This window comes from Delphinus delphis, chromosome 3 (genome assembly GCF_949987515.2).
Source record: "Delphinus delphis chromosome 3, mDelDel1.2, whole genome shotgun sequence".
Lineage (NCBI taxonomy): Eukaryota > Metazoa > Chordata > Mammalia > Artiodactyla > Delphinidae > Delphinus > Delphinus delphis.
This window is the reverse complement of record NC_082685.1, coordinates 93,467,491-93,491,977: the sequence shown is the minus strand read 5'-3', so window position 1 is coordinate 93,491,977 and position 24,487 is coordinate 93,467,491. Positions and strand designations below refer to the sequence as shown.

The following is a 24,487-nucleotide window of genomic DNA, read 5'->3' as shown; positions in this document are numbered from 1 at the left end:
CTTAAAAAAATACATGGTAAACAAAAGTAACTTCACTGCTAGATTATAAGAACTTTTCAACTCCAACTAACAAAACCAGTTCTCAAATACAGGCAGTTACAGCATTTAGAAATGGCTTTACAAAAGCCACACTAAGGCTTACAAATAGGTTACTTTAATCTGAAATGTGAACAATCACAACCGAAAAGTATAAGGCCCTTTTCCTTCTCAGACTATACTTTTGTGACTCTTACACAGAAAGAATACTATTATTCCAAATAATGTTTTTTTAAAAATATGTTCATTTCAACAATTATTCTATAATTTTCTAGAAACTGGTAATAGGTTGATTTATGGGAAAGTTAATAATAAGCTAAAAAGGATTATTAAGATACTAGATACAATATAATAACATGGGTATATATCATCTAAAACACCCCCCGCCAAAAAAAAACCCCCCAATTTTAAAATTTACTTTCCAAAACAATTAGCAAGACTTACTTACCTGGATTTCTAATCACTTGAGTATTCAAGTTGCTGTTCTGGTCATTATTTTGCTAAAATAAATGCACATAGGTAAGAATCTTTTAAGTGGCTTCAAACACCCTTATAAAAATCAGGATACAGAAAACCCTTATGCTAAAAGAAGTTCTCACTTAAGATATTAGAATGTATAAATGTAATATTTGCAGATATTTTTTAAAAGTATAAACTATTTGTCCCATGACTTTTTAAAAAGTTTGACTTTGAAATAATTTTAGACTTACAGAAAAGATGCAGAAATAGTACTGAGGGTCCCCATATGCTTTTTATCAGATTCTCCTACTGTTAATATCTTATATAACCATGGTATAATGATCAAAACTAAATAATTAATACTGGCACAATACTATTAACTGAACTACAGACTATTCAGATTTCACATTTTTCCACTGAGATCCTTTTCCTCCAGAATCCAATCTGGTACTCCATTACACTCAGTTTTCATGTCTTCTTAGTTTCCTCCAAACTGGGACAGCTCTTTAGGTTTTTCTTGTCTTCCATGACCTTGACACTTTTGAAGAATACTAGATAGCTATTTTATAGAGTATTTCTCAATTGGGGTTTATCTGATATTTTCTCATGATTGGATTGAAGTGATGTTTTTTTGCCAGGAATTCCACAGAAGTGATGTACCTTTTTCAGTACACAGTGCAGGGGGTTCATGATGTCAGTATGTCTTATTACTGGTGACATTAACTTTGATTGCTTGTTTAAGGTGGTGTGAGGCAGGTTTCTCCTCTACAGAGCTATTATTTTTCTCTTTGTAATCAATAAACATCTTGGAGGAGATACTTTTAGACTATGCCAATATCTTGTTTTCTTGCCCACTCATTTTAGCTTCCCTTGGAGGATCTTACCTGCAACAAATTTTATTGTGAGATTTTCTATTTCCTTTATTCCTTCTACATTTATTAACTGAATTCTTCTGTAAGGAAAAATGTTTCAGTAACATAAAGAAAAAATAATGCATTCATTTACCTGAGATTCCTGCCGTTTTTTAATAGCATGCTTATATAATTTATGTAATTTTCTTGCATCAAACTCAGTAAACTTAGATACAAAAATCCACAGGTTTCTAGAAGAAGAAAAGGCAAGTTAGTCTGGTGGAAAATATTTAGCTTTTTAATGAAATCCCTTCCCTCTACACAGAAATACACACATCTTAGCCCTCTATGGAACAAGGTTTCAGGAGATTATTTCTAGCACTTTTTTAAAAACTTCATATATGGATAAGATTCCAAATAAAAGTGGACATTGTTAACTTTTACTTCTTTTTCAAATTCCTTCATTTTACAATCTTTGGATTTGAAAAGTAGTAATCAATCCTAATTTGAAACCAAAGGGAAGTAAACTTACTTACAAATCAGGAAGGGACTCATACTGTGGTTCAGATTAGATACAAAAGGAATAAACTATGTTAATAGTTTGAGTAAAGATACCATCAGATAATATGGATTAAGCCTGTGAATTAAAGGTCCTGAATAATGCATTAAAAAGCAACTGTCATTTTATAATTGTGATGTAATCGTCATGAGAGTAACATGATCAGACACTGTAAACCAAGGACAGTATTGTATCTTTAGGTCTCTCTTCCCATCCCAAGGCTGGGATCAGTAATTGATCATGGTACTCCTTCATGATAAATTCAGATGCAGTCTCTGAATCCTTAACACAGCTTCTTCAGAGGCACTAATAATCAGTGACACTAGAATTGAAGTTTATCTGCCATCACTGAAAAAGTAACAGCTTCATATATTTACAATTTTTTCTTGAACCACTAGCTTTACAGTAGGTATGTTAAAGATTTTGAATCTTGCTTATATAAACAGAGGAAAGAAATTACTAATTAGCCAGTGATGGAGGTTTAGTGGACTACCCAGTATCAACATCTTTGCTGAGTCAAGCAATAGATTTTTTTTTTTTGCGATACACAGGCCTCTCACTGCTGTGGCCTCTCCCGTTGCGGAGCACAGGCTCCGGACGTGCAGGCTCAGCAGCCATGGCTCACGGGCCCAGCTGCTCTGTGGCATGTGGGATCTTCCCAGGCCGGGGCACGAACTGGTGTCCCCTGCATCGGCAGGTGGACTCTCAACCACTGCGCCACCAGGGGAGCCCCAAGCAATCAATTTTAAGTGATTTTTAAAAAATAATAAACTCTGTGTTGTGTGAATAATGACTTCCCAAAAGAAAGCCATCTCTCAGGATATTAATGGAAGGAAGAAGGCCTAAGGAAGCAAAAATTCTTAGCTAGAAAATAACTATTCTCATCCTTTTTTATGGGAGAAATAAAGTTATACAGAAGCACTTAATTGGGGGATTTTTTTTTTTAAGATTTATTTGTTTATGGTTGCGTCAGGTCTTAGTTGCGGCATGTGGGATCTTTCGTTGCGGCGTGTGAGTTTTCTCTTCTCTAGTTGTGGTGTGCAGGCTCCAGGGTGCATGGGCTCTGTAGTTGCAGTGCACGGGTTCCAGAGAGCGTGGGCTCTGTAGTTTGCGGCATGCAGGCTGTCTAGTTGAGGTGCGCGAGCTCAGTAGTTGTGGTGTGCGGGCTTAGTTGCCCCACAGCATATGGGATCTTAGTTCCCTGACCAGGGATCGAACCTGCATCCCCTGCATTGTAAGGCGGATTCTTTACCACTGGACCACCAGGGAAGTACCAATTTGGGGATTTCTAAACAGCTGAGACATATTTCTCTCAAATACCAAGCATCAATTGCCTATGACTACAAAACATACATTGTTACAAAGGCTTGAATGAGATAACTGTATAAAGTATCTAACCTGTGTCTGGCTAGGTACTTTATACAGTTTTTATATTTTCAAAGCTCTTTTCTATTACTTAATTCCACAAATAACCAGGCTTTAGGTAGGCACAGTCAATGTAGCAGACAATTTTTCAAATAAATGAACAAATGGGGTAATGAGGCTAAGTGACTTGCCTAAACTCATATAGCTAGGTAAGGCTAGAAGGCAGGGCTCTGGCTCCTAATTCTCTTTCCACTAAGATGAGTAATTCCCAGCCTTTTGATTTTGGACATTGATATGTGTTAAGAGCTGCTTGCTAGTAAACTCCTAAGTGTTAGTAAATTTTGAAAATCAGAAATCTGTGAGTCATACAAAAATTGCAAAATTATCCCAGCATGTGTGCATACAGAGATGGATATCTGGTGATTTTCTAAAAGAATTCTTACCAGTGTTGTTAAGACAGTTGTGGCTTTCTCAAGTGTTTTCTTTCCTTTTTGTTTTATTAATTATAAATTACCATTTATAATTTAGTTTGTGACAGCTCTTTGCTTAACTGTGTATATGATGATACCTATTCCTCATCAATATTTTGATCTATAATTTTACAAAAACTAGACTATAAAATTGTACTGCAGTTTAAAGAGCAGTCACCCAAACCCTTATATTTAATGTGCATATGTGTGTGTAATACTCTCAAAATTTGCTTCTATAGTGATACTTCATATAGCCTGTAACACTGGGCTATTTAAATAAATTATGGCATATTAACAGGCATATCAAGTTATAAAGACTAATATTAGCAGGCTATTTTAAACTAATGGGACATTTTCACAATACATATGCACAGACTATTTTGTTTCTTAATTTTCAACATCATGAAAATTTTCATACAGCAAAGATAAAAGAACTTTACAATGATCAACCATATACCTAATACCTAGATTCTCTTATTAGCATTTTACTGTGCTTGCTTTATCACATATGATTCCATTATGTCCATCCCTCTGTCAATCCCTCTAGTTTTTGTTTGATACATTTCAAAGAAAAACAGGTATTAGTATATCTCCTCCCTAAATACTTCAGCATGCATATCATTAACTGGAGTCAATATTATTTAGTTTTTTCTTTTGAAACACTCTTTAGATTATACTACTCTCGGTAATCAATTATCAGTGAAATCAAAGAATGAAGAAATAGCTAATACTGAGTCATGAAAGCTAATTCTTTCAACAAATTTGATAAAAGTTTATCAGATAGCAGTTGGGAAAATTAAATAATTCCTAAATATAGTAAAATCCTTGTAATTTACATCTAACTTAATTAGCCAAATCCTATTATTATCCATTGTTTGACATTAAATTAGAATAGCTTATTTAAAAAAGTATCAAAACGCTGATTAAAAATGGGCAGAGGACCTGAGTAGGTATTTTTCTAAAGAAGACACACAGATGGCTGACAGGCACATGGAAAGATGCTCAACATCAGGGAAATGCAAATCAGAACCAAAATGAGATATATCACTTCACACCTGTCAGAATGGCTATCATAAAAAAGGAAAAACAAGTGTTGACCAGGATGTGGAGGACATGGAGCCCTCATGCACTGTTGCTGGAAATGTAAATTGGTGCAGCCACTATGGAAAACAGCATGGAGGTTCCTCAAAAAATTAAAAATAGAGCTACCATATGATCCAGCAATTCCACTCCTCCGTACTTTTCTGAAGGAAATAAAAACACTAATTCGGAAAGATATATGCACCCCCATGTTCACTGTAGCATTATTTTTACAATAGCCAAGACATGGAAGCAACCTAAGTGTCCAACCATAGATGAATGGATAAAGAAGTCGATCTCTCTCATTCTCTCTCCCTCTCTCTCTCTCTCTCTCTCTCACACACACACACAAATATTACACTGCCATAAAAAAGAATAAAATCTCGCCATTTGCAACAACATGGATGGACCCAGAGGGTATTATGCTAAATGAAATATGCCAGACAAATACTATATATTTCACTTATAGGTGGAATCTAAAAAAACAAAACAAATGAACACATAACAAACAGAAATAGACTCACGGATACAGAGAACAAACTAGTGCTTGCCAGAGGGAAGGTGCATAGGTGCATGGGCAAAATAGGTAAAGGGGATTAAGAGGTATAAAATACCAGTAAGAAAATAAATAAGTCACAGTGATGTAACGTACATCACAGGGAATATAGTCAATAAATACAACAACTCTGTATATTTACAAATCACTAGGTCATACACCTGAAATTAATAGTGTAAGTCAACTATATTTTAATAACAATAAAGTAAAATGCAAATTTGGTCCCGTTTAAAAATAAATGAAGTTAAAATTATGACTAATGTTCATGAGGTTCTATTAATTTATAAAATACTTGAGTTATTTATTAAAGATAAATGAGTGTAATCTGGTTTTCATTTTGTTACTACAACAAAAGGCTAAAAAAATCAGTATGTCTTTAAATTGTTAAGAATACTGTGTTAGGGCAGTGGTCACCAGATGATATTAAAACTTTCACTATTGGTATGACATTAACCTTGAAATAAAATTTATAAGCAAACTTAGAGAAAATTAATTAAATGATACCTGAGTGAAGTGAAATCCACAGCAGCTGAGAAAATTCATCGCCTTTAAATGAATTTATAGACTATCTCTAGACTATCTACATTCTACAGTTAACTCAAAAGAGTAAAGAGGTAGGAATTAATAAACTGTGTTTTTATTAGTAATTAAATTTCTTTTTAAGAATACTTTTTTCCCTAGAAAAAACCTAGTTGAAATTAGATTCTGGTCCTAATTATATCACCTGCTGAATTGTGTGATCTTGGGCAAAACTCCAGACCTGGAACTAGCGTAAGAGTGAGCGCCTTGTTGTTAAAGTTCATGCCCTATGCGCCTCCTTGGCCATTACCCCAGTCCCAGCCCTACAAAGCTGTTCACCTGAGTCCATTTTTTTCTTCTGTAAAAATGGAAGTATTAACTATTAAGATTTCCTAAATACAGCATTTTTAAAAGGATCAATTAGAATGACGCATATGAAAGTACTTTGATATACAAACGAAACACAAATATACATTATTATGGTTATCACTTGATTGTAAGTAATTTTTAAATAAAAACTAGTGTTGCATTTCTTCACCATTTGGCCAAAATATTTATATATAAACATCTATAAGCAAGAAATAAAGCAGATAATTATGGTTACTGTAAAAATTTGCTTAACGTCAACTGCTGTATAATTATGGGTGAAGTCCCTATCTTTAAAATTACAGGTAAGGTCTTGATCTTCCTTCCTTTTGTAGAATCAGTAATTGTAGCTGTGTTCTGTGGGTTGGAGTGGAATAGAGCAGGGTGGTCGGAAGTTCAACCTTAACACAAGGGACTCTCCCTTCTACATTTTTCCCCAATCTTTCTCTAAAGACAGCACTCAGATCAGAGCAAAAACTAATTTGCTTTTGAAATATTTTTCAATTGGGGTCTTTCTGTTCTTTCCCATTTAAAGGAATCTGGTATAACCAGAGACAGTGGCAGCAGGAATAAGTACCAAGGAATATGAAATCAAGGTAGATTGGGAGAAAAACAAAAGCTAATTTGCCCAGCTGGGTAAAAAGAGGAATAAAACCTTGGGAGAGGGCTTCCCTGGTGGCGCAGTGGTTGAGAGTCTGCCTGCCGATGCAGGGGACACGGGTTCGTGCCCCGGTCCGGGAAGATGGCACATGCCGTGGAGTGGCTAGGCCCGTGAGCCATGGCCGCTGAGCCTGTGCGTCCGGAGCCTGTGCTCCACAACGGGAGAGGCCCGCGTACCGCAAAAAAAAAAAAAAAAAAAAAAAACCTTGGGAGGTAAGGGCGAACACAAAGAAAAATGTCTCCTGGCTATTTGGTCTCTCTTCTTTTAAAGGTTTTTTTACCCCCCTCCCCCATTTCCTAATAACAACCTAAACCTGAAATAACATCCACTTGTATTAGTCGACATGTAATTTCAACGAGATGCTGCTTATTTCTAATCTAGAAAGCAGGTAAAATAGATATTCTGCCTTCTTCACAACATCAAAAATCTAAACTCTAACTATATTAAGGTTTAAAAACTGGTATGTAGTACACAAGTTTTGTCAGAGAGAAAATAAGCTCCTTTACACTAAAAAGTAGAAAATAACTTTAATATAATCCTTTAAATTAACTAAATTTAGCTTTAAAAATAACTCACTGCATTTCCTTTTTCCCTAATTTTATCACAGACAAGCAACAATCAAGAATATGTCTGGGAGCCACTGACAGAGAACATTTATTTAACTTTGGATCTTGAATATAAAAAGATAGAGGAATTCCGCTATCTTCTCATTTAATCCTAGTATATATAATTAAACTCTACTGTATTCATGTCCATGTCCTGTGATTCTGTACTTTAGGGGTCCCTGTATGAGTTGATAAGAGCTTGAGAAGGATGGAGTAATTCTATTTTATGGTATTTAAGGAAAGCATTAAGCTCCGGTGTATATATATTCCAACCATAAATAAAAGATTCAACTAGACACTATGAATAGTACTTGAGAATTATTGCCTCTCATTCTGCATAATATATCTTATCATTATCCTTCAATAACTGAAAAATATGCAGTGCCTTATCATTTTACAGATGATAATACTGGGGGGCTCATAGATATTGGTAACTGTTTAAGGTCACAAAGCCAAAAATTAGCCAGGATGGAACTAAGCATGCATGTCTTGTGATGCCAACTCCAGTGATCATTCCATGTCATTATAGGCACATGACTTTAGGCTCTTCTTCATGTCTGTGAATGGTTTCAGTTTCTTTAGACATGAGCTCAGTTTCACTTGTTTTCAAAAGCCTAGTGATCACGATCAACTTCTATCTCCTCTTTCTAAAATGGGGGTCCTGGTTGAATTTAAGAAGAAAAGGGACAAGGATAGAAATTTTTTTTTTACCTTTTGTGTAATCATCATGCCTCCTCCAGAAATGTGTCATTAAATTTTTTGTTTTGATGTATAGCTGCACTACATGTAGCAAAGTAATCAGAAGGCTAATAAACAGATATCAATGACTGGTTTATGCTCATTTTATTTTTTTCCTATCCTGTCCAGTAGTCTGGCTTAACAGTGTCCTGGATTTGGTAATCATTAAGTGATTAGTATCATATCATAGCAGTTCAGATTTATAATTTTAAAACCAACTGTAACTTTAAAATCAATCAAATTGCTGCCACTTCTAAGATGAAGAGGAAACAGAAGTCTGCATTTTACATTGCTTGAGGACATTGAGTTTTACAAGGCTTTAGTCATACTTAGAAGATGAATTGCTAAATTTATGTAACAAATTGGTATACCAACCTCTGAAGATATTACTGAGAATAATTTGGTAAATTGTGGAGATTTTTAAAAATAAAATGCAATTTGAATTTTAATGAAATGCCTTTCACTATTTATTTAAAGGCAGAGATGCTACCTGTGGTTTATCATGATGCACAATTAAGTAATCACTTATTTATAAAAAGCTTTAAAGTTAAAGGAAAAAGTGAAAGCAATCATCCTCAGGTTACCTTTTTAAACTTTTTGTTACCTAAACTTCAGAAGTAGAAAAAAAATTGAAATACAAGAGACAAATAGATGGTTACAAAATTACAAATTTAACACTTCCTGAAAAATACATCACTTACTTTCTCCACTGCTTGATTTGTTCAGGATTTGTATACTCTTTCAGACATTCCGTGATATGGTCTCCAATTTTTATTAAGCACTGTCTAGTATGTTCCAGTTGTTCTCTTTCTGAAAGGCCTTTCTCGGGCCTATCAAGTTGCTTCAAAGCTGCTTTGACAGGCCTCATTCTTTCTTTACACTTTAAAACAGGAAAATAAGAACACAAATACATGTATTAAAACCATGAATTCAACAAAGATCTACTTCTTTCAATCATACTTACCTGAGTAAATATAGCATTGTCTAATGCTAAAACGAGCATTAAATCTCACCTCACAGCTCTTAAACATCAAGCATTTCTCCTTCAGACTTTATTCAGAAAGCAAGGCTTTCCATTATCATTTAAAATCAGTCTTTGCCTAAGTAAAAGCCTTGGATTTTACTTACTTTTTATAAAAATGGTTACTTTTTACACTGTAGAACACCATTCTAAACAGACTTAACGTTAAAAGATAACAAAATATTTCAGAGTATAACAATATTATGTATTGACTATAATATAGAATAAAATGTAAAAAAAGATCTTTATATATTGGCAAAGCTATTTTTATATATAAATACATAAATAATAATCTTTATATAATATATTGGCAAAGCTATTAACATCAATATAGCTAAAAGTATAAACTGTCTATTCTTGGGGCCGAAGTAGCTAATGATGAATTTTGCTTCTATCGTATTTGGGCAGTCAGGGACGTGGGGGTAGTTGATGGAAACCAACCTCTTCCTTGGCCTACAGAGCACTAGCATGCTAGTAAAAGGACAACACACCCAAACTGTACCATTCAGTAAAGTCCAATTTGTGTAATAAAAACTGTTAACCTTATACCAAAACCAGAATTAAAATATTACTAAAAAAGCAAACTGCAGATAAATTTTATTGTATACAAATGCAAAAACTACTTTATAGTAATTATATCCATGAGTAGCAAGTTGAGTTAGTTTGGGGAATGTAAGGATGGATCAACTACAGACAATATATTTAGTTGACCCAATGCCACCATTTATTTACATCACTGCTGTGAAGGGCCTTTCTTATTATCAATTAAGTGTCTATATTATATGTGCAAATTTGTTTATGAGTACTTTATTCTGTTTTATTGACCTATTTCTCCAAATCAGTTGGGAAACTTTCCATTTTGTCAGGAATAGTTTAACACTGGAATCATTTATTCTTTAGTTAAAATTAGAACTCAGCCAAGCCTAATGTCTTCTTTAAAAAAGGGAAAATTTAAATTTCCTTTCTAATTTTTAGTGTTACTCATATTTGTTCTCTACATTTTCTGTTTCTTGTTCAATTTTCTAGTTTATATTCTGCTAGAAAATTATTTATTCAACGTATGTAGGCTGGATACATACTATATTCTAGGCGTTGTTCTAGACCCAGAAAACAGAGTGGTAAATAAAACAGAGACCCTGCTTTTATGGAACCTGTAGTCTAGTAGGAGAATAGAGCCAATAAGTAAACAAGACATAGTGTTTAAGATGGTGACAACCATGATAAAAAAATAAATAAAGCAAGAAAGAACAGGGAGCTTTCTACCTTACTTAAGCTTTCAGAGAAGGGTGATGCTTGAGCAGGTATCTAAAGAAAATGAAGGAGTAAGCCATTTCAAGCAGAGGGAAGAGCAAGTAAAAATGTCCTATAACTTGTCTGACATGTTCAAGGGAACAGTATGAATTCCAGTGTCGCTGGAACCAAGTGAGTCAGGCAAACAGCAGGAGATGATGGGAGTAAACCATATGCTGTATCTTTTAGACTATTGTTATGAATCTTTTATCCTGAACGAGAGGGAAAGCCATTCAAGGGTTTTAAACAGAAAAGTAACAAGGGGTGACTTTATTATCCCTTTAACAGTTATTGTCAGTCTGGGCTGCTGTGTGGAGTACAAACTGGGGTATGAAAAGGGTATAGGGTGAGATGCGAAGGGTGAAAGCAGTGAGAACAGCTATGAAGCTATTGAAATAATCTAGGAAAGAGATGGCTGTGGCTTGAACCAGTGTGTGAGAGCCAATATGATTTACTCATTGAATGTGAGTGGAGGAAAAAGAGAGGAATTGATGACTAAAATCTATGCTAAGGTCAAGGCCTAAAGATGGGAACTGGAGCAATGATAACTAATGTTTATAAAGCACTTATTAGGTACCAGAGGCTGTGTGTTCATTGCTTTAAATTTGATTCTGACAATAGACCTTTACAATACCATTCACTCTATTTTATAGAAAAAGAAATTGAAGCTTAGAATGAAATGACATCTGTGAAACCCAGTTTTGACCTCAAACACTTTCTTGACTGCTAAATTATACTGCTATCTAGGAAGACAGATCAATAAGACACAAGAAAATCAAGAGATGCTAAATGAGGCAAAGATGTCAAGGAAAATGAAGACTGGGAAAAGACCAGTGAATTTCTTAATAATCAGAGCTATTCCCGAATACAATAAAATGTATATACCAAGAAATTTTTTTTTTTTTGCCGTACGCAGGCATCTCACTGCCGTGGCCTCTCCCGCTGCAGAGCACAGGCTCTGGACGTGCAGGCTCAGCGGCCATGGCCCACGGGCCCAGCTGCTCCGCGGCATGTGGGATCCTCCCAGGCCGGGGCACGAACCCGCGTCCCCTGCATTGGCAGGCGGAATCTCAACCACTATGCCACCAGGGAAGCCCCCAAGAAAATCTTAATCATACAAGCTCAGAAAATCTGGAGTCCATGTTTAAAACTATTCCATTATTCCTTTACATAATACAAGAGATTTTAAATCATTTATGAAGGTTAATGAAGAAGAAATTCATGCACTGGGCACAAAAGAAAACTTTCCATTTCATCGGTTACATGAACAAGTCAGATGGCTAAGGAGGAAATGTGGGCAAAGAAGAGGCAAGAGGTGCAATTTCACTTACCTCAGTAATGGAGCACATAGTGTAGGGGAAGCAGTTCAGAAGAGTTCAGTGTTTTCACCTCAGAAAAGCAAAAGCACACCATCACCCATTCCCACCCAATACAGAGGGGGTAAAAAACAAAAACAATAGAAAATGGATAGAGAGGCTAGATTAAGATCTAGGCCATAAATAGAAAGGTTAGCCTTAAAAGTTGCTAACGAATCACAACATGTGAACCTGGAGAAAAGATAAAAATGAAAGTCAAGAGATAAGATATATGTTCATTCAAGTAAGTAAGATGGAAGACAGGAGCTGCAACAGCTTACTTGGGAATGTCCCCAATATTCTCAGAGATTAGAGGGATGTAAACAGCCAAAAGTGAGGAGGACAAGAAAACTGTGGCAGGAACTATGTTATTTAAAGAGCATATCTGGAACTATATTAGGGCATGTAATGGAATCAGTAAGAAATGAATAAATGCGTTCTCAGTCTTAATATCATCTAGTCAGAGTACACAATAGGAGAAAATGGGACATGAAGATGAGCTGGGGATCTAAAAGGACGTAGTAGGTCGAACACAAATATAATTTTAGAAGGTGAAAATTTCCATCTTTCAAGTATAGCATTTGATTAGTATCAGTGATAAAACTGACTTAAGATTACACCCATAAGATTATTTGCGTTCCTGAATATATACAGCAAATAAACCCTTTGGAGAAAGGCCAAGATAGATTCTCCCTGACTCTGATGAATATAAAAGCATGGTAGCATGTAAAACCAGTAATATTTTAGACCAATGTTCCTCAAAGTGTGGTCTATGAACCTGTGTTAGTCCAAAGCAGGATAGGTACAGAAATTTTAGAAACCTTTGTATCAGTTTGACAGTGCAAATTTATACCTACTGAATCTAGTAATACAACACCAGGGCTTATATTTTATATTCTTTTCTTCCTAATTTCATTTTTATTTTATTTTCTAAAAACACTGGTCTGTAGAAGATTAGAAAAGAAGGGTCCTTCACTGTAGATAAAAAGCACTGTTATATGGATAATAGGCTCAGGAATTGAAAAGTTTAAAATTCTAAAGTTGGAGGAAAAAAAGTTTATTCCCTAAATACCTCTTCTTAAAATCTTTAATTTATGAAGAAGTTTTTCTAGGTTGATTCTAAATTTAGGATACCTTTCAAAATTTAAACCTATTGCTTTTGTCAGCTTGAACTGCAATGCTATCAAATTCAAACACATTTCTAAAGTTAAAGTTTTAAAAGATGAATATAAATTAAATAAAATGCTATATGAATTATTCCTAATAACCAGAAACTTTACTACTTACTATGCTGAATGTCTTCTGATCTAGCTCTTCAGATTCTTCAGATATGGGAACTGGTTCACCACTTGCAGTGATATGAACTGGAGCATCCGACACTGAAGATTTCTTAGATCTTTCCTTGCTATCAGACTTGGATTCACTCAACTGATGAAAAAAAAACACAACAACAAAGGCAAAAATGATTAACACTTCCAGAAGAATTACGGTCCCATTTTATTCTATAAAGTTTACTCACATTTAACATTCTTATCTATTTGATCTTTCCCCCATTTTATTTGGGGAAACCAAAAATAAAGCTATTCTGTAACATTATTTATTAGGTAAGGCATCAAAAAGGATTCAAACCTGTTCTTCTCCTCTACTAGATACCCATATGCATTTTTAAAGAACTCAGTTATTGAGACTAATTGGGCTGACAGACAATTTATTCTCCTAAACTGTAAATATGCTGTTGTGTCACTTTCTAAGTTTTATATTATGATTTGCATACCTTTTCTTCCTTTATGTCTTTTTCTTTCTGTATAGCTTCTTTTACTTTGTTTTCTCTTTTCTCTTTAAAATCTTTTTCCTTTATATCTTTCTTATCCTCTTTTTCTTTTATCTCCCTTTTAAGTTCTCTTTTATTTTCCTTTTCTTTCGCTTCCCTCTTTTCTTCTGGTTCCTTCTTTATACAAACATCTGGCTCAGGTTTTTCTTCACTGTCTCTTTCTGTTTTAACTTTTTTATTTGGATGTTTCACAGAAGTGATCTCATCCTGAAAAGTGCAAGTATGGCCAATGTATTACTAACCAAATCTTGACAAAGACTAATTTCTTTTCTTTGCATGACTACGTATTGCGTGTATGTGGATTCTGAGAGAAGTAACTCAGAATCCCATTAGTAATGATACATGCAATATTTACCTTCCTATAAAAATTAAGGTAAGCCAATCCCATTCAAAATTCATAACAAAATTAAAGGAGACAGAATGTCTTCAAATGGCAAATGTTTGAAAAGGAAGGACCTTTGCTCTATCCCTGTAGTGAAATATAATATTCTATTGGATGGGTAGAAATTCTGTTCTGTAAATGAGACTACATAGCAAACTATAAAAAAGAACTTCAGTATCTAAAAGTAAAATTTCAAGCCTTACTTCAAACTTCAAATGTAAAGCATACTAAAAATATGCCATGTTCCCTTTCTATATAACAGGTTGCTTTTCTAAAACACATTCTTACCTTATCATCATCTTCATCAGACTTTTCTGAGGGCAGGGGAGAAGAATCGCTCTTTACTTCCTCTTTCATTTTTATAGACTTCATTGCTTTATTCTTCTTAGCTCTTACTTTCCTCCTTTTTGAACCTCCCTAAAAATAATTATTTTTATTCTAACCAACCCCACAGATTCCATTAAAAAAAAATCTTAAATACCACATCTATAAAGCTAAAGAACACACACTCCAACTCAATCCTTAATCTGCTGGCACTAAGCTACACCAATCTTAGAAAGTTATTATCAACAAAAGTGATATAACTTAATGAATCAAGTACAAATTAATGTGAATAAATGCTAACCAACTGTAATTATTTCTTAAAAAAAAAAAGAGAGAAATAGGAGGGTTGTTCACCTTCCTAAATTATTATTATCTTCAACTAAATCCAATGTCACCAGAGATAGCCTTAGAAATTTTTTGTTTGTTTGTTTGTTTTGCGGTACGCGGGCCTCTCACTGTTGTGGCCTCTCCCGTTGCGGAGCACAGGCTCCAGACGCACAGGCTCAGCGGCCATGGCTCATGGGCCTAGCCACTCCGCGGCATGTGGGATCTTCCCGGACGGGGACACAAACCCGTGTCCCCTGAATCAGCAGGCGGACTCTCAACCACTGCACCACCAGGGAAGCCCAGAAATTATTTTTAATAATACACAGGTAGTTATTGACACTGTGGTCACAGGTAAACTTTCAAGGGTTGCTTTAGTTTCCAATCACCTCTGTTTTAGTGTCTTTTTCCTTCTTTTGTGAAACGCCCTCATAAATAAGCTTGGTGATCTTTAATGCTATTCCTTAAGCTGCCCAATGTCTCCAAATGAAACAATAATGGAAGCCTGTCCTCTCAAAAAGCACTCCACTCTACTCCAAAAGTTGCTCCCACTCTCTTTCTAAATACTAGGAAAATACAGATCCCATTCTGAAAGATAGGACTCACTAGAGGTTTAACATGAATGCTGAGATCATTTAAGGCAAAATATTACCATATTCAAATAAAGCTAAATTACAGATAAACATACTGATGAGCCCATGCTAACCACGGGTGTCTAGGGTGATCAGAAAACTAGATTTATCTTATTCAAAAGTAAATGCTCTTAAGCATATGTTAACTTACTGCACCAGAAAGCCTCTGAGCTTCTTTTCTTGCAAGATCTTTACTAAGTAATTTGATGAGGTAGTCCGCACGTGTCTGTAACTGTTTTGCTTGTGGTTTTTTATCAGGATCATCTGGAAGAATCTGAAAAGCAATTAATTTTTTCATCTTGTCTTTAATAAATAACATGAGAAATAATAATCATTGTTTAAAAAAGGGTTACTCATTTAAAAACTATGTATAATTCACTAACAAGTTACAACTCTTAAAATCTGTAGGAATAAACAGCTTAAAATGCAAAATACATTTTTTATAGCTATGCCACAAAGATTCAATTTATCTGGGAATGAATTCTAAATACATGAGAAAAATATCCCTCTATTCAAAATGAGACTACACAGTATGAGGTTAGAAATTTCTTTCAAATATATAATGGTGTATTGGCATTCAGTGTTATTAAACATCATAGTATTCTTAGATTTCCTTCCTTCTCAACAGTATATTTTAAGTATAAAGTATACAAAAATTCCTAGAATATAAAGTATCATCTATCAGAACTTCTAGGGTAGCGCAGTGGTTAAAAATCCGCCTGCCAGTGCAGGGGACATAGGTTTTCATCCCTGGTCCAGGAAGATCCCACATGCTGCGGAGCAACTAAGCTCGTGCACCGCAACTATTGAGCCTGTGTACCACAACTACTGAAGCCTGTGTGCCTAGAACCCGTGCTCCGCAACAAGAGAAGCCACCACAATGAGAAGCCCGCGCACCACAATGAAGAGTAGCCCCCGCTCGCTGCAACTAGAGAAAACCCGTGCGCAGCAACGAAGACCCAACACAGCCAAAAATAAAAAATTAATTAAAAAAAAAAGTATCATTCATGTAGAAGATGACCCAAAGCATGTACTGTGAGGAAACTCTTACAATGAAAACATAAACTAATTTTGTTTTACAGTAGCAAATGACAAATATCTGAAGGTTCCCACTTGTCCATGAAGTAAAATATAAAAAGATAAATGATAAGCATAGGGCAATGCTTCCAATGTTTTCCATTCTAGGCAAAGAAATGATTATAATAACTAGTGTGGTGGCATCAAATCACCAAAACACCTAAACACTGTTTGTTATTTTAAAAAAATATATAAACACACACACATAAAAAACAATCCTCTTTTGCTTTTGAATAACATAACTGAATGACAGGTTTACTTTTAACCTGATACTATGAAGAAAAATATACCTATGCCTTAATAACAAAAATGTAATTTCAGAGGTAAAGCAGAATCTAGAGATCATTTAAATTCAATCCCTTCATGAAAACCAGATTCCAAAGAAGCGAAGGTCACACAGCTAACTAGAGCCATGGTTTCCTGACTCCCAGTTGAGCTTATTTCTAACATAATTTGAAAGCAAAAAATTCAATTTAACATCAGCGGTCAACAGAATCAAGAAATATTTAAGTACCTTGTGTGTCAGACTGAGGTCAGGATCCATTTTAATCATTTCCCAGCTTCCATATCCATATTCGTAGATACCAATTAACAAATTGGAATCATCTTCTTTGCCCCAGTCTATATCAAAATGAGCTGCCTTCGTGTGGCATGGGATGATATACCTATCATTAAAGTTAACAGCCACTGTCAAGTTATAATTGCCTTATTAAAAATTAATTTTGAAAAACATACATGAGTCATTACAACTTCTAAATACTATGCTTTATTTTAGTTTTAAAAACATTTTATTCAAATTGGCCAATGGCATAAAAAACATTTTTAACATACATTCATATCCAAATTATTGAATAACAACAAATATTTTACAATGGTAAAGTAAAAAACTCACTGCTTTCTTTCTTCTGGGTCTGAAGGAATGGATTTGTGCAACGGTATTAATTCTTCTTCATGGGAGATGACTAGCTTGGCATTCACTTGTACTCCTGATATTCGGAATGTTGGACCCTTTACTTTTCCAAGTCTACCACCTTATTTGGAAAAGAATATTAAAAAGTATAAAATATATACTACGAAACGCAAAGCAAAATATGTTATTACTTATATAAATAAGTACTATTTACCTATATTTTATTTTATTTATTTATTTTTTGCAGTATGCGGGCCTCTCACTGTTGTGGCCTCTCCCGTTGCGGAGCACAGGCTCCGGACGCGCAGGCTCAGTGGCCATGGCTCATGGGCCTAGCCGCTCCGCAGCATGTGGGATCTTCCCGGACCGGGGCACGAATCCGTGTGCCCTGCATCAGCAGGCGGACTCTCAACCACTGTGCCACCAGGGAAGCCCCTACCTATATTTTAAAGTATTACTTATTCGTGTTAAGGGGAGGCTTGCTGGCAAACCCTAAATTTCACTCGAGATTTTTCAGTACATACTACTGATTATAATATAGCACATGAAGATTCACAAAAAGCATTTCATGTACTTTAGCAAATGCATAAGATATATCAATCTATTAATATGTCAGCCTTTCTAAATAAGAGTTCCAGAATGATTTTTTTCAGTACATATAATTACTGAATCTTATCTATTTTTATTTAGATAGATGAATTACAAAATAAGTATAAAGTAACTGGGCTAAAACCATTATCACATGTGTATACTTATAATATCTCATCTATACTAAAAATATAGTACAACTAACAATAATTCCTGATGTTACCTCCCAGCCAGAAAATATACCAGGCAGATGGATTCTACTGCCTTCAATGATATAATTCTGCTGCCCATTTTCTCTTACCCAGAAATGGCCTTGCTTTGTTTTATAAAGCATCTTTTAAGACTAATGAATAGGTAACTTAAGATATAATACCTAACTAACTCAATAAAAGCATATTTTGAAACTTCCATTTACCTCTCTTTAAATCACTTTCATTTTAGTATTACCTGTTCGTTCTGTTCCTGAAGAATTGTCCTTTAAAGCTTTAATGCAACCATTATGTACCAATTCTCCTAGTCGTCTTAGGTCTGTCTCTGACTTATCAACTAATTCAGCATCTCGAGCAATTGCATCTAATCTATAATAAAATAATACAATTTTCAGGTAAATATGCAGAATAAAATGGAGCCATTTAAGACAGATATTATAAGAGTAAAGTTCTATAATTTTTTAATTTCTATACACTGAGAAAATATGAATAATAAATGTTCAAAACATCTTTTTCATCATCTAAAATAATTATGTAAGTATTTCATTGTAACTTCATGCAAGTCATCTCAAAATAAAACAGAAAATATCTCTATTTTAAGATGGAGTTTTGGGGAGAAAAATAGAATTAAACCAATCTGAGTCTCTGCCACTCTATAATTAAGATAGTGGTTATAGCGGTTATTGAGAATAACCGTTAAACAAAATTGGTCTTTAAGTCAGAGGCTAGGTTAGCAACTTAGCTTCTCTACAGATGAATCTGCTATTTTATAAGCTTGTGATGAAAAGGTAAGAAAAAGCATTTGAAAAGTAGCTTACAATTATAAAAATGCAAATGTTTTACAGGCCATGTATTTTATAGAAAACTTCATTTGTAGATAAAACTTTAGACACTAGAAAGGATTAAGGATAGTACAAAAAGCTTCCAAAAATCTATCTGAAATTTGCTTTCTACAGGTTAACTTTATAAAAACCTTTTACAGCAAATTTAACAATAGTATAAATAAAGCTGACAGCATGTGATACATTCTATAATTCTACTGAGAATGACAGATGTATTTACCTTTCCAGAGGGCCACCAAATTTCTTGTAACTCTTGATAAACCTAACAGAAAATAATTGTTTGATTTAAATGTGGGCTTCACTATTCGTTAAAAAATAGATATAAATATATAGAAATAATACTTGTTAGTGTAGAAATTCAAGGCACTGTTACTAACAAAAATGAATAAACTATGCTAGAATCAAAACATTAAGATAAACCAAGTAAGACAAGATATATTTTTTAACACCCAGGATGATGTTTAGAAACTAATATAAATAAAACAGAAGCTAAATTTTATTTTAGAAATTATTTTTTCCACAAGACAAAAAAGGTTCAAGGCTACCAGAGGAAGTGTCTCCAGAATTATCAATTACATTACACCTCCTCACATTTCAAGTGTAGATAAAAGTTTACTGAATATAGCTTTAATTCAGATGTATGGTATTATACCAACAATGGAAAAATAAATATTACTTAAGCACAAAGCTACCCAAGTGGTTGATGGATGAGGGAAAATATCCAGGAGAAGTAGAAGTTGAAATGCCTCTTCAACTAGAGACAGAAAGTCCAACAAATCAGGTGGTCATAAAAGTACCCTAAACAAAATCTAACAATATATTTAGTTTTCTGGTAGAAAAAAATGAGGAAGAACTTTATTAGTCAGGTCTATGATTTAAAAGAAAAGAGTTACAGTGGCTTGAAAGAAACAACAAACTCTCAAAATACAACAACGAACAACCTTTCACAAATTTCATATGCAAAAATATTACATAAACAAAGTAAGCTGCTATCCCATTCCCCTTAAATAAATTTGTATATATGAACAAACATATTTTGAAAGAAAACTACAATTTATCCTGCCTGGCCAATCTTACCTCAACTCCTATTTGGACATATCAGAAACACTTTTAACATGGTGAGTTTCAAAAAACCAATCACCTCTGTGTAAAAAACTAGAAAAATATGGAACTAAATTACTCCCATGTAAAGAGTAATGTTGGGAGTCATAAATACAGTCAGAATTTTTAATAAATAATCTAATGTACTGAAATATACATTCATTATTCAAAAGGGCCACTATTCTGAACCACATTAATAAAACCAAAATAATTTAGCAGTCTAAATAGAGTACCAATAAATAACACAGCAAAGATTAATGCCAAACTCATTTTTTACCCATAGTTATAAAGAACAACCAAAAGCAGAACCACCCAATCCCTACACAATTATCATATATTTGCCTCCTCTAAAACTTTCATCTTAATCTTTAAAATTTATGGAATTTGTTTTAATTTCACCCCCTACTAAAAGCAAGTTGAAGTAAAAATGGTCTTATGTCATCTTACCGCCGAATTTCTGCATCACTAAATCCTTTAATATTTTCCCGAGGGATAGTTCGTGGTCTTCCACGTTTCTTTGGCCTTTTCCGTTCTGAGACTGAATCACTATCAGATCCAGAGTATCTCCTACTTCTACTGCGCCTCCCTTCACTTCCATTGAAACTAATCTGGAATTTGAAAATAAAATTTTGCCCAAGTTTCGGTAAAGCAGGCTTCTATGTTAAGGGCAAAGAAAACATTATAAAAGATTGACAAAATTAACAAATATGTATCAAAAATATTCTATAAACAAAATTAAAAAGCAAACAAAACAGACAAAATAGCACATTAATGACAAAGAGTTATTAAGAGCCTTAACACTTAAAACATTCTCATAAATCAGGAAAATATCCATTGTCCTTTTGTAAAAATATATGAAAGGTTATTAAAAAGCAATCAAATAACATAAACACAGAATTATACAACCTCACTGGTATATTTCTTAAAATGTGAATTAAAGTTACAATGAAATGTAATTCTTTCTTTAATCCATCAACTTGACCAATACTAACTAAGCAATAATAGCCAATACTGGTACTGGTATAGAATAACAGTCAAACATCTCTGGTGTGTATTTAAACTGGGACAGAGGGCAGTTTGGCAATATTGTATCAAACGTCTTAAAATTTATCATTCTGCTGACCCAGCAACATCCCTATTAGGCATTTTTCTTGATATCAGAAATGTAAGCGAACACTGGCCAAGTCATTTTTATCATATAAAAAAAATTGCAATCTAAATGTTCATCAAAAAAATATCAGACAAATAATCTATACAATAGAAAGCTGAGAAGCCATTAAAAATTTTGTAGAATGACTAACATTCATTATATACTGTCAAAAGGAAGAAAGCAGGTCCCAAATTAATGACTCCAATTAAACCTGGCAAATCATATGTATGAAAAAAATACTAGAATTATGTATACTATATACTATAATAATATTATTACTATGATATCTCTGAGTGGACAGACACTCTTCCTGCAAGTCTTTGGAGTTCCTCCAAAGCCTCAGTACATATTCTGAATCCCTAATATGCTGAAAACTAATTGAAAGTCAATGATGGTATTTAGTTCTTATTTGTTCTAACCTTCTCCCATCCTTTCACTAGATCTAATATAATGCTGTGCTTCCCTTGCACTATAAAAAGAAACCACTAAGGGGTTTGCAGAAATAAACACAAACAAGAAACTACACAAACAATTACTCTCAGGCCAAACACAAATTACTGGGCTCCATTTCTGCCTGGGATGTAAAAGTTGGTATGCTGCTCCTGCCCTAACAACAAATCTAATCTACAAAATCATAACTTTTTTTTTTTTTTTTTTTTTTTGCTGTTCGCGGGCCTCTCACTGTTGGGGCCTCTCCCGTTGCGGAGCACAGGCTCAGCGGCCATGGCTCACGGGCCCAGCCGCTCCGCAGCATGTGGGATCTTCCCGAACCGGGGCACGAACCCGTGTCCCCTGTATCGGCAGGCGGACTCTCAACCACTGCGCCACCAGGGAAGCCCCAAAATCATAACTTTTATTACACGCATCAAAATCACAAGGCAATCTAGTAGTCTAAAATATAAGGAAATAAAGCAGATTATAAGAAGAGATGGAACTTGGACACTGGCTCACTTGTGAAGAGCATGAATGGCAGACATCAAGTACCATTCAAGCAGGAAAGAGGAAAGTCAGCTAACATTTGCTAAAGACTGAGTGTGAGCTACCATGAGAGCAGAAGATCCCTGGGAACCAAAGACACAGGGAGAACCTGTACCCACTCTCAGGCGCTTCTCCACAAACCTCCACCAGCTGCTCATGAGACAAACTGGAAACAGGGCTGGAGATTACAGAAACTTTCCTTCACGGTGAAGGCCTAGAGAAAGAGAGTAGTCACCTTTGAGGGGACAGGCAGAAAGCCTGGCCAGACCCTTCTCACCTACTGAACCAAGGACACAGAAGAAGACCTAATATGGTTGTAGGAAAAGAAAACGAAAACAAAAAACTAGCAGGGCAAGGATTAGGGTAGGGTGGGTTCCTCATTTCCCTCAGACTCAAAATTTAAGGAGATACCAAAAAATTCAGTAATCAGGACAAACCATCTTGTAGTGCAACAGTAGTCTAAAAACAGAAGTTAACGCAAAGAGCTCTAACATTAAAGTTTTTCCTTTTGCCACAGGACCCAATATAGCTTGGCATGGCGCTGCTACCATTATTTAAAAATCTACCATTTTGTTCATTTAGGCCATAAAATAAACACCAACAAATTTCTAAAAATTCAAATCACACAAGGTATGCTCTCTGACCATAAAAGAATTAAACTAGAAATCAATAGCAAAGATACTTGACAAATCTCCCAAATATTTGAAAATTAAACAACACACTTCTAAAAAAAACCCTGTGGGTCACAGAGGAAGTCACAGAAGATATCGGAAAATATTTTGAAATAAATGAAAATGAGAATACAACAAAAATCAGAATTTAGGAGATTCAGAAAAGGCAGTGCTTAGTGGGAAACTTGCAGCATTAAATGCTAATATTAGAAAAGGAAAGTCTTGATTTAATGATCCAAGCTTACACCTTTAGACACTTAAAGGCCTAGATGGCTTCCCTAACGCTGCCTAACATTTAACGAGAAAATAATAACCTATCCTACACAAACTCTTCCCAAAAATAGAAGAGGAGGGAACACTTTCCAACTCACTTTATGAGACAGGCATTATTAAATCAGATGAAATCATTACTAGGAAAAAAAAAAAAGCTAAGAATCAATATTTCTCTAAACAAAAAAGACAGTCCAGATGTAAATACTCTTACAATACAGAAATATCTTTTAAATTAAAAAGTCACCTGTTTTGCACAGTTTCTCATTCTGGGGAGCATATAAATTTCTTCAAGTTCCTTTTGTCTTTCTTCCTCTTCTAATCGTCTTCTTTGATCTTCAGGAATGATTTCTTCCCAATTCTTTGAATTTCTTTCAGGTTCCAACTCAATGTCATCCTCATCCATATTTGAAAAGTTGGCAACCTGATAAATTCCAGAATTTTAGCAGAATAAGATTAAAGAAGAACTCATCCTTAAATTATATTTTTCTTTTTTAGCGGGAAGGAAGAGGTACACCAGAATAAGATAATATAACTTAAATAGCCTCAGGATAATGAATATGACTATGGGTTAAACCAAATATGACTGCTAAGTTTATTTCTTCATGAGGTCAAAGTAGATCAAACCAAATGACTTCTAAGATTTCTCTTCCAGGAATGATTCTCTTTTGCCTTGCTTATCAACAAAACTATTACCAATAACAGAACTAGAGGAAGTTAACAGAGTAACAACAAAGTAATTTATAGAGTAATATGCTAAATCACCTTCTGCAGAAATTACCACACCAGTCCATTAACTACAAAGTGCTATAGAACAACCCGAAATTCTTATTTTTATTGATCATAAACGAAGTACCTAAAGAGCTAATGACAAGACACAAGGAGCTCTGAGACCATAGATAAATTTATTTAGGTTCCCTAAGCCCTAGTTTATTCAACTCTGAAAACAGAGGGCTAGTAAGAGCTCACTAACTTTTGTGAGGATTAAGTAAGATAATGCATTTAAAGAACTGTGCAGAGTCTGGTACACAGAAAGCACTCATTAAAGCTAACTGCCAATACTAGTACATTAAAGCTTACAGATAACGGAAAAGACAAGAAAACTATGCTCATGCTATACAAGGAATGGGGCTGAAAATATAGTGCTTATTCTCTCATGTATGCTATCTAAATGTTAATGACAGCCTTAAAGCCAGCTGTGTATGAGTGGCAACTCACTGGTATAAACATAATCTGTATTTATTCAAGTTAACGTATCAGTGACTTT

The 24,487-nt window shown here is 34.5% G+C and overlaps 1 protein-coding gene across 4 annotated transcripts in view; it reads right to left on the bottom strand.

Annotated features, from left to right (window-relative positions):
• CHD1 (chromodomain helicase DNA binding protein 1) overlaps positions 1-24,487 on the bottom strand; it is an 82,350-nt gene that overhangs the window by 6,667 nt on the left and 51,196 nt on the right. Inside the window, exons 23-35 of one of the 4 annotated variants that reach the window (XM_060009106.1) lie at positions 23,468-23,644; positions 20,599-20,759; positions 19,271-19,312; positions 18,447-18,577; positions 17,394-17,532; positions 17,016-17,166; positions 15,576-15,698; positions 14,433-14,561; positions 13,706-13,969; positions 13,219-13,359; positions 8,967-9,145; positions 1,501-1,597; positions 485-536 (exon numbers count right to left, since the gene is read on the bottom strand). In XM_060009106.1, coding sequence (XP_059865089.1) covers positions 485-536; positions 1,501-1,597; positions 8,967-9,145; positions 13,219-13,359; positions 13,706-13,969; positions 14,433-14,561; positions 15,576-15,698; positions 17,016-17,166; positions 17,394-17,532; positions 18,447-18,577; positions 19,271-19,312; positions 20,599-20,759; positions 23,468-23,644 — 1,786 coding nt within the window. The remainder of the gene's footprint in view (positions 1-484; positions 537-1,500; positions 1,598-8,966; positions 9,146-13,218; positions 13,360-13,705; positions 13,970-14,432; positions 14,562-15,575; positions 15,699-17,015; positions 17,167-17,393; positions 17,533-18,446; positions 18,578-19,270; positions 19,313-20,598; positions 20,760-23,467; positions 23,645-24,487) is intronic. The other 3 variants (XM_060009108.1, XM_060009107.1, XM_060009109.1) reach the window with 3 other exon arrangements.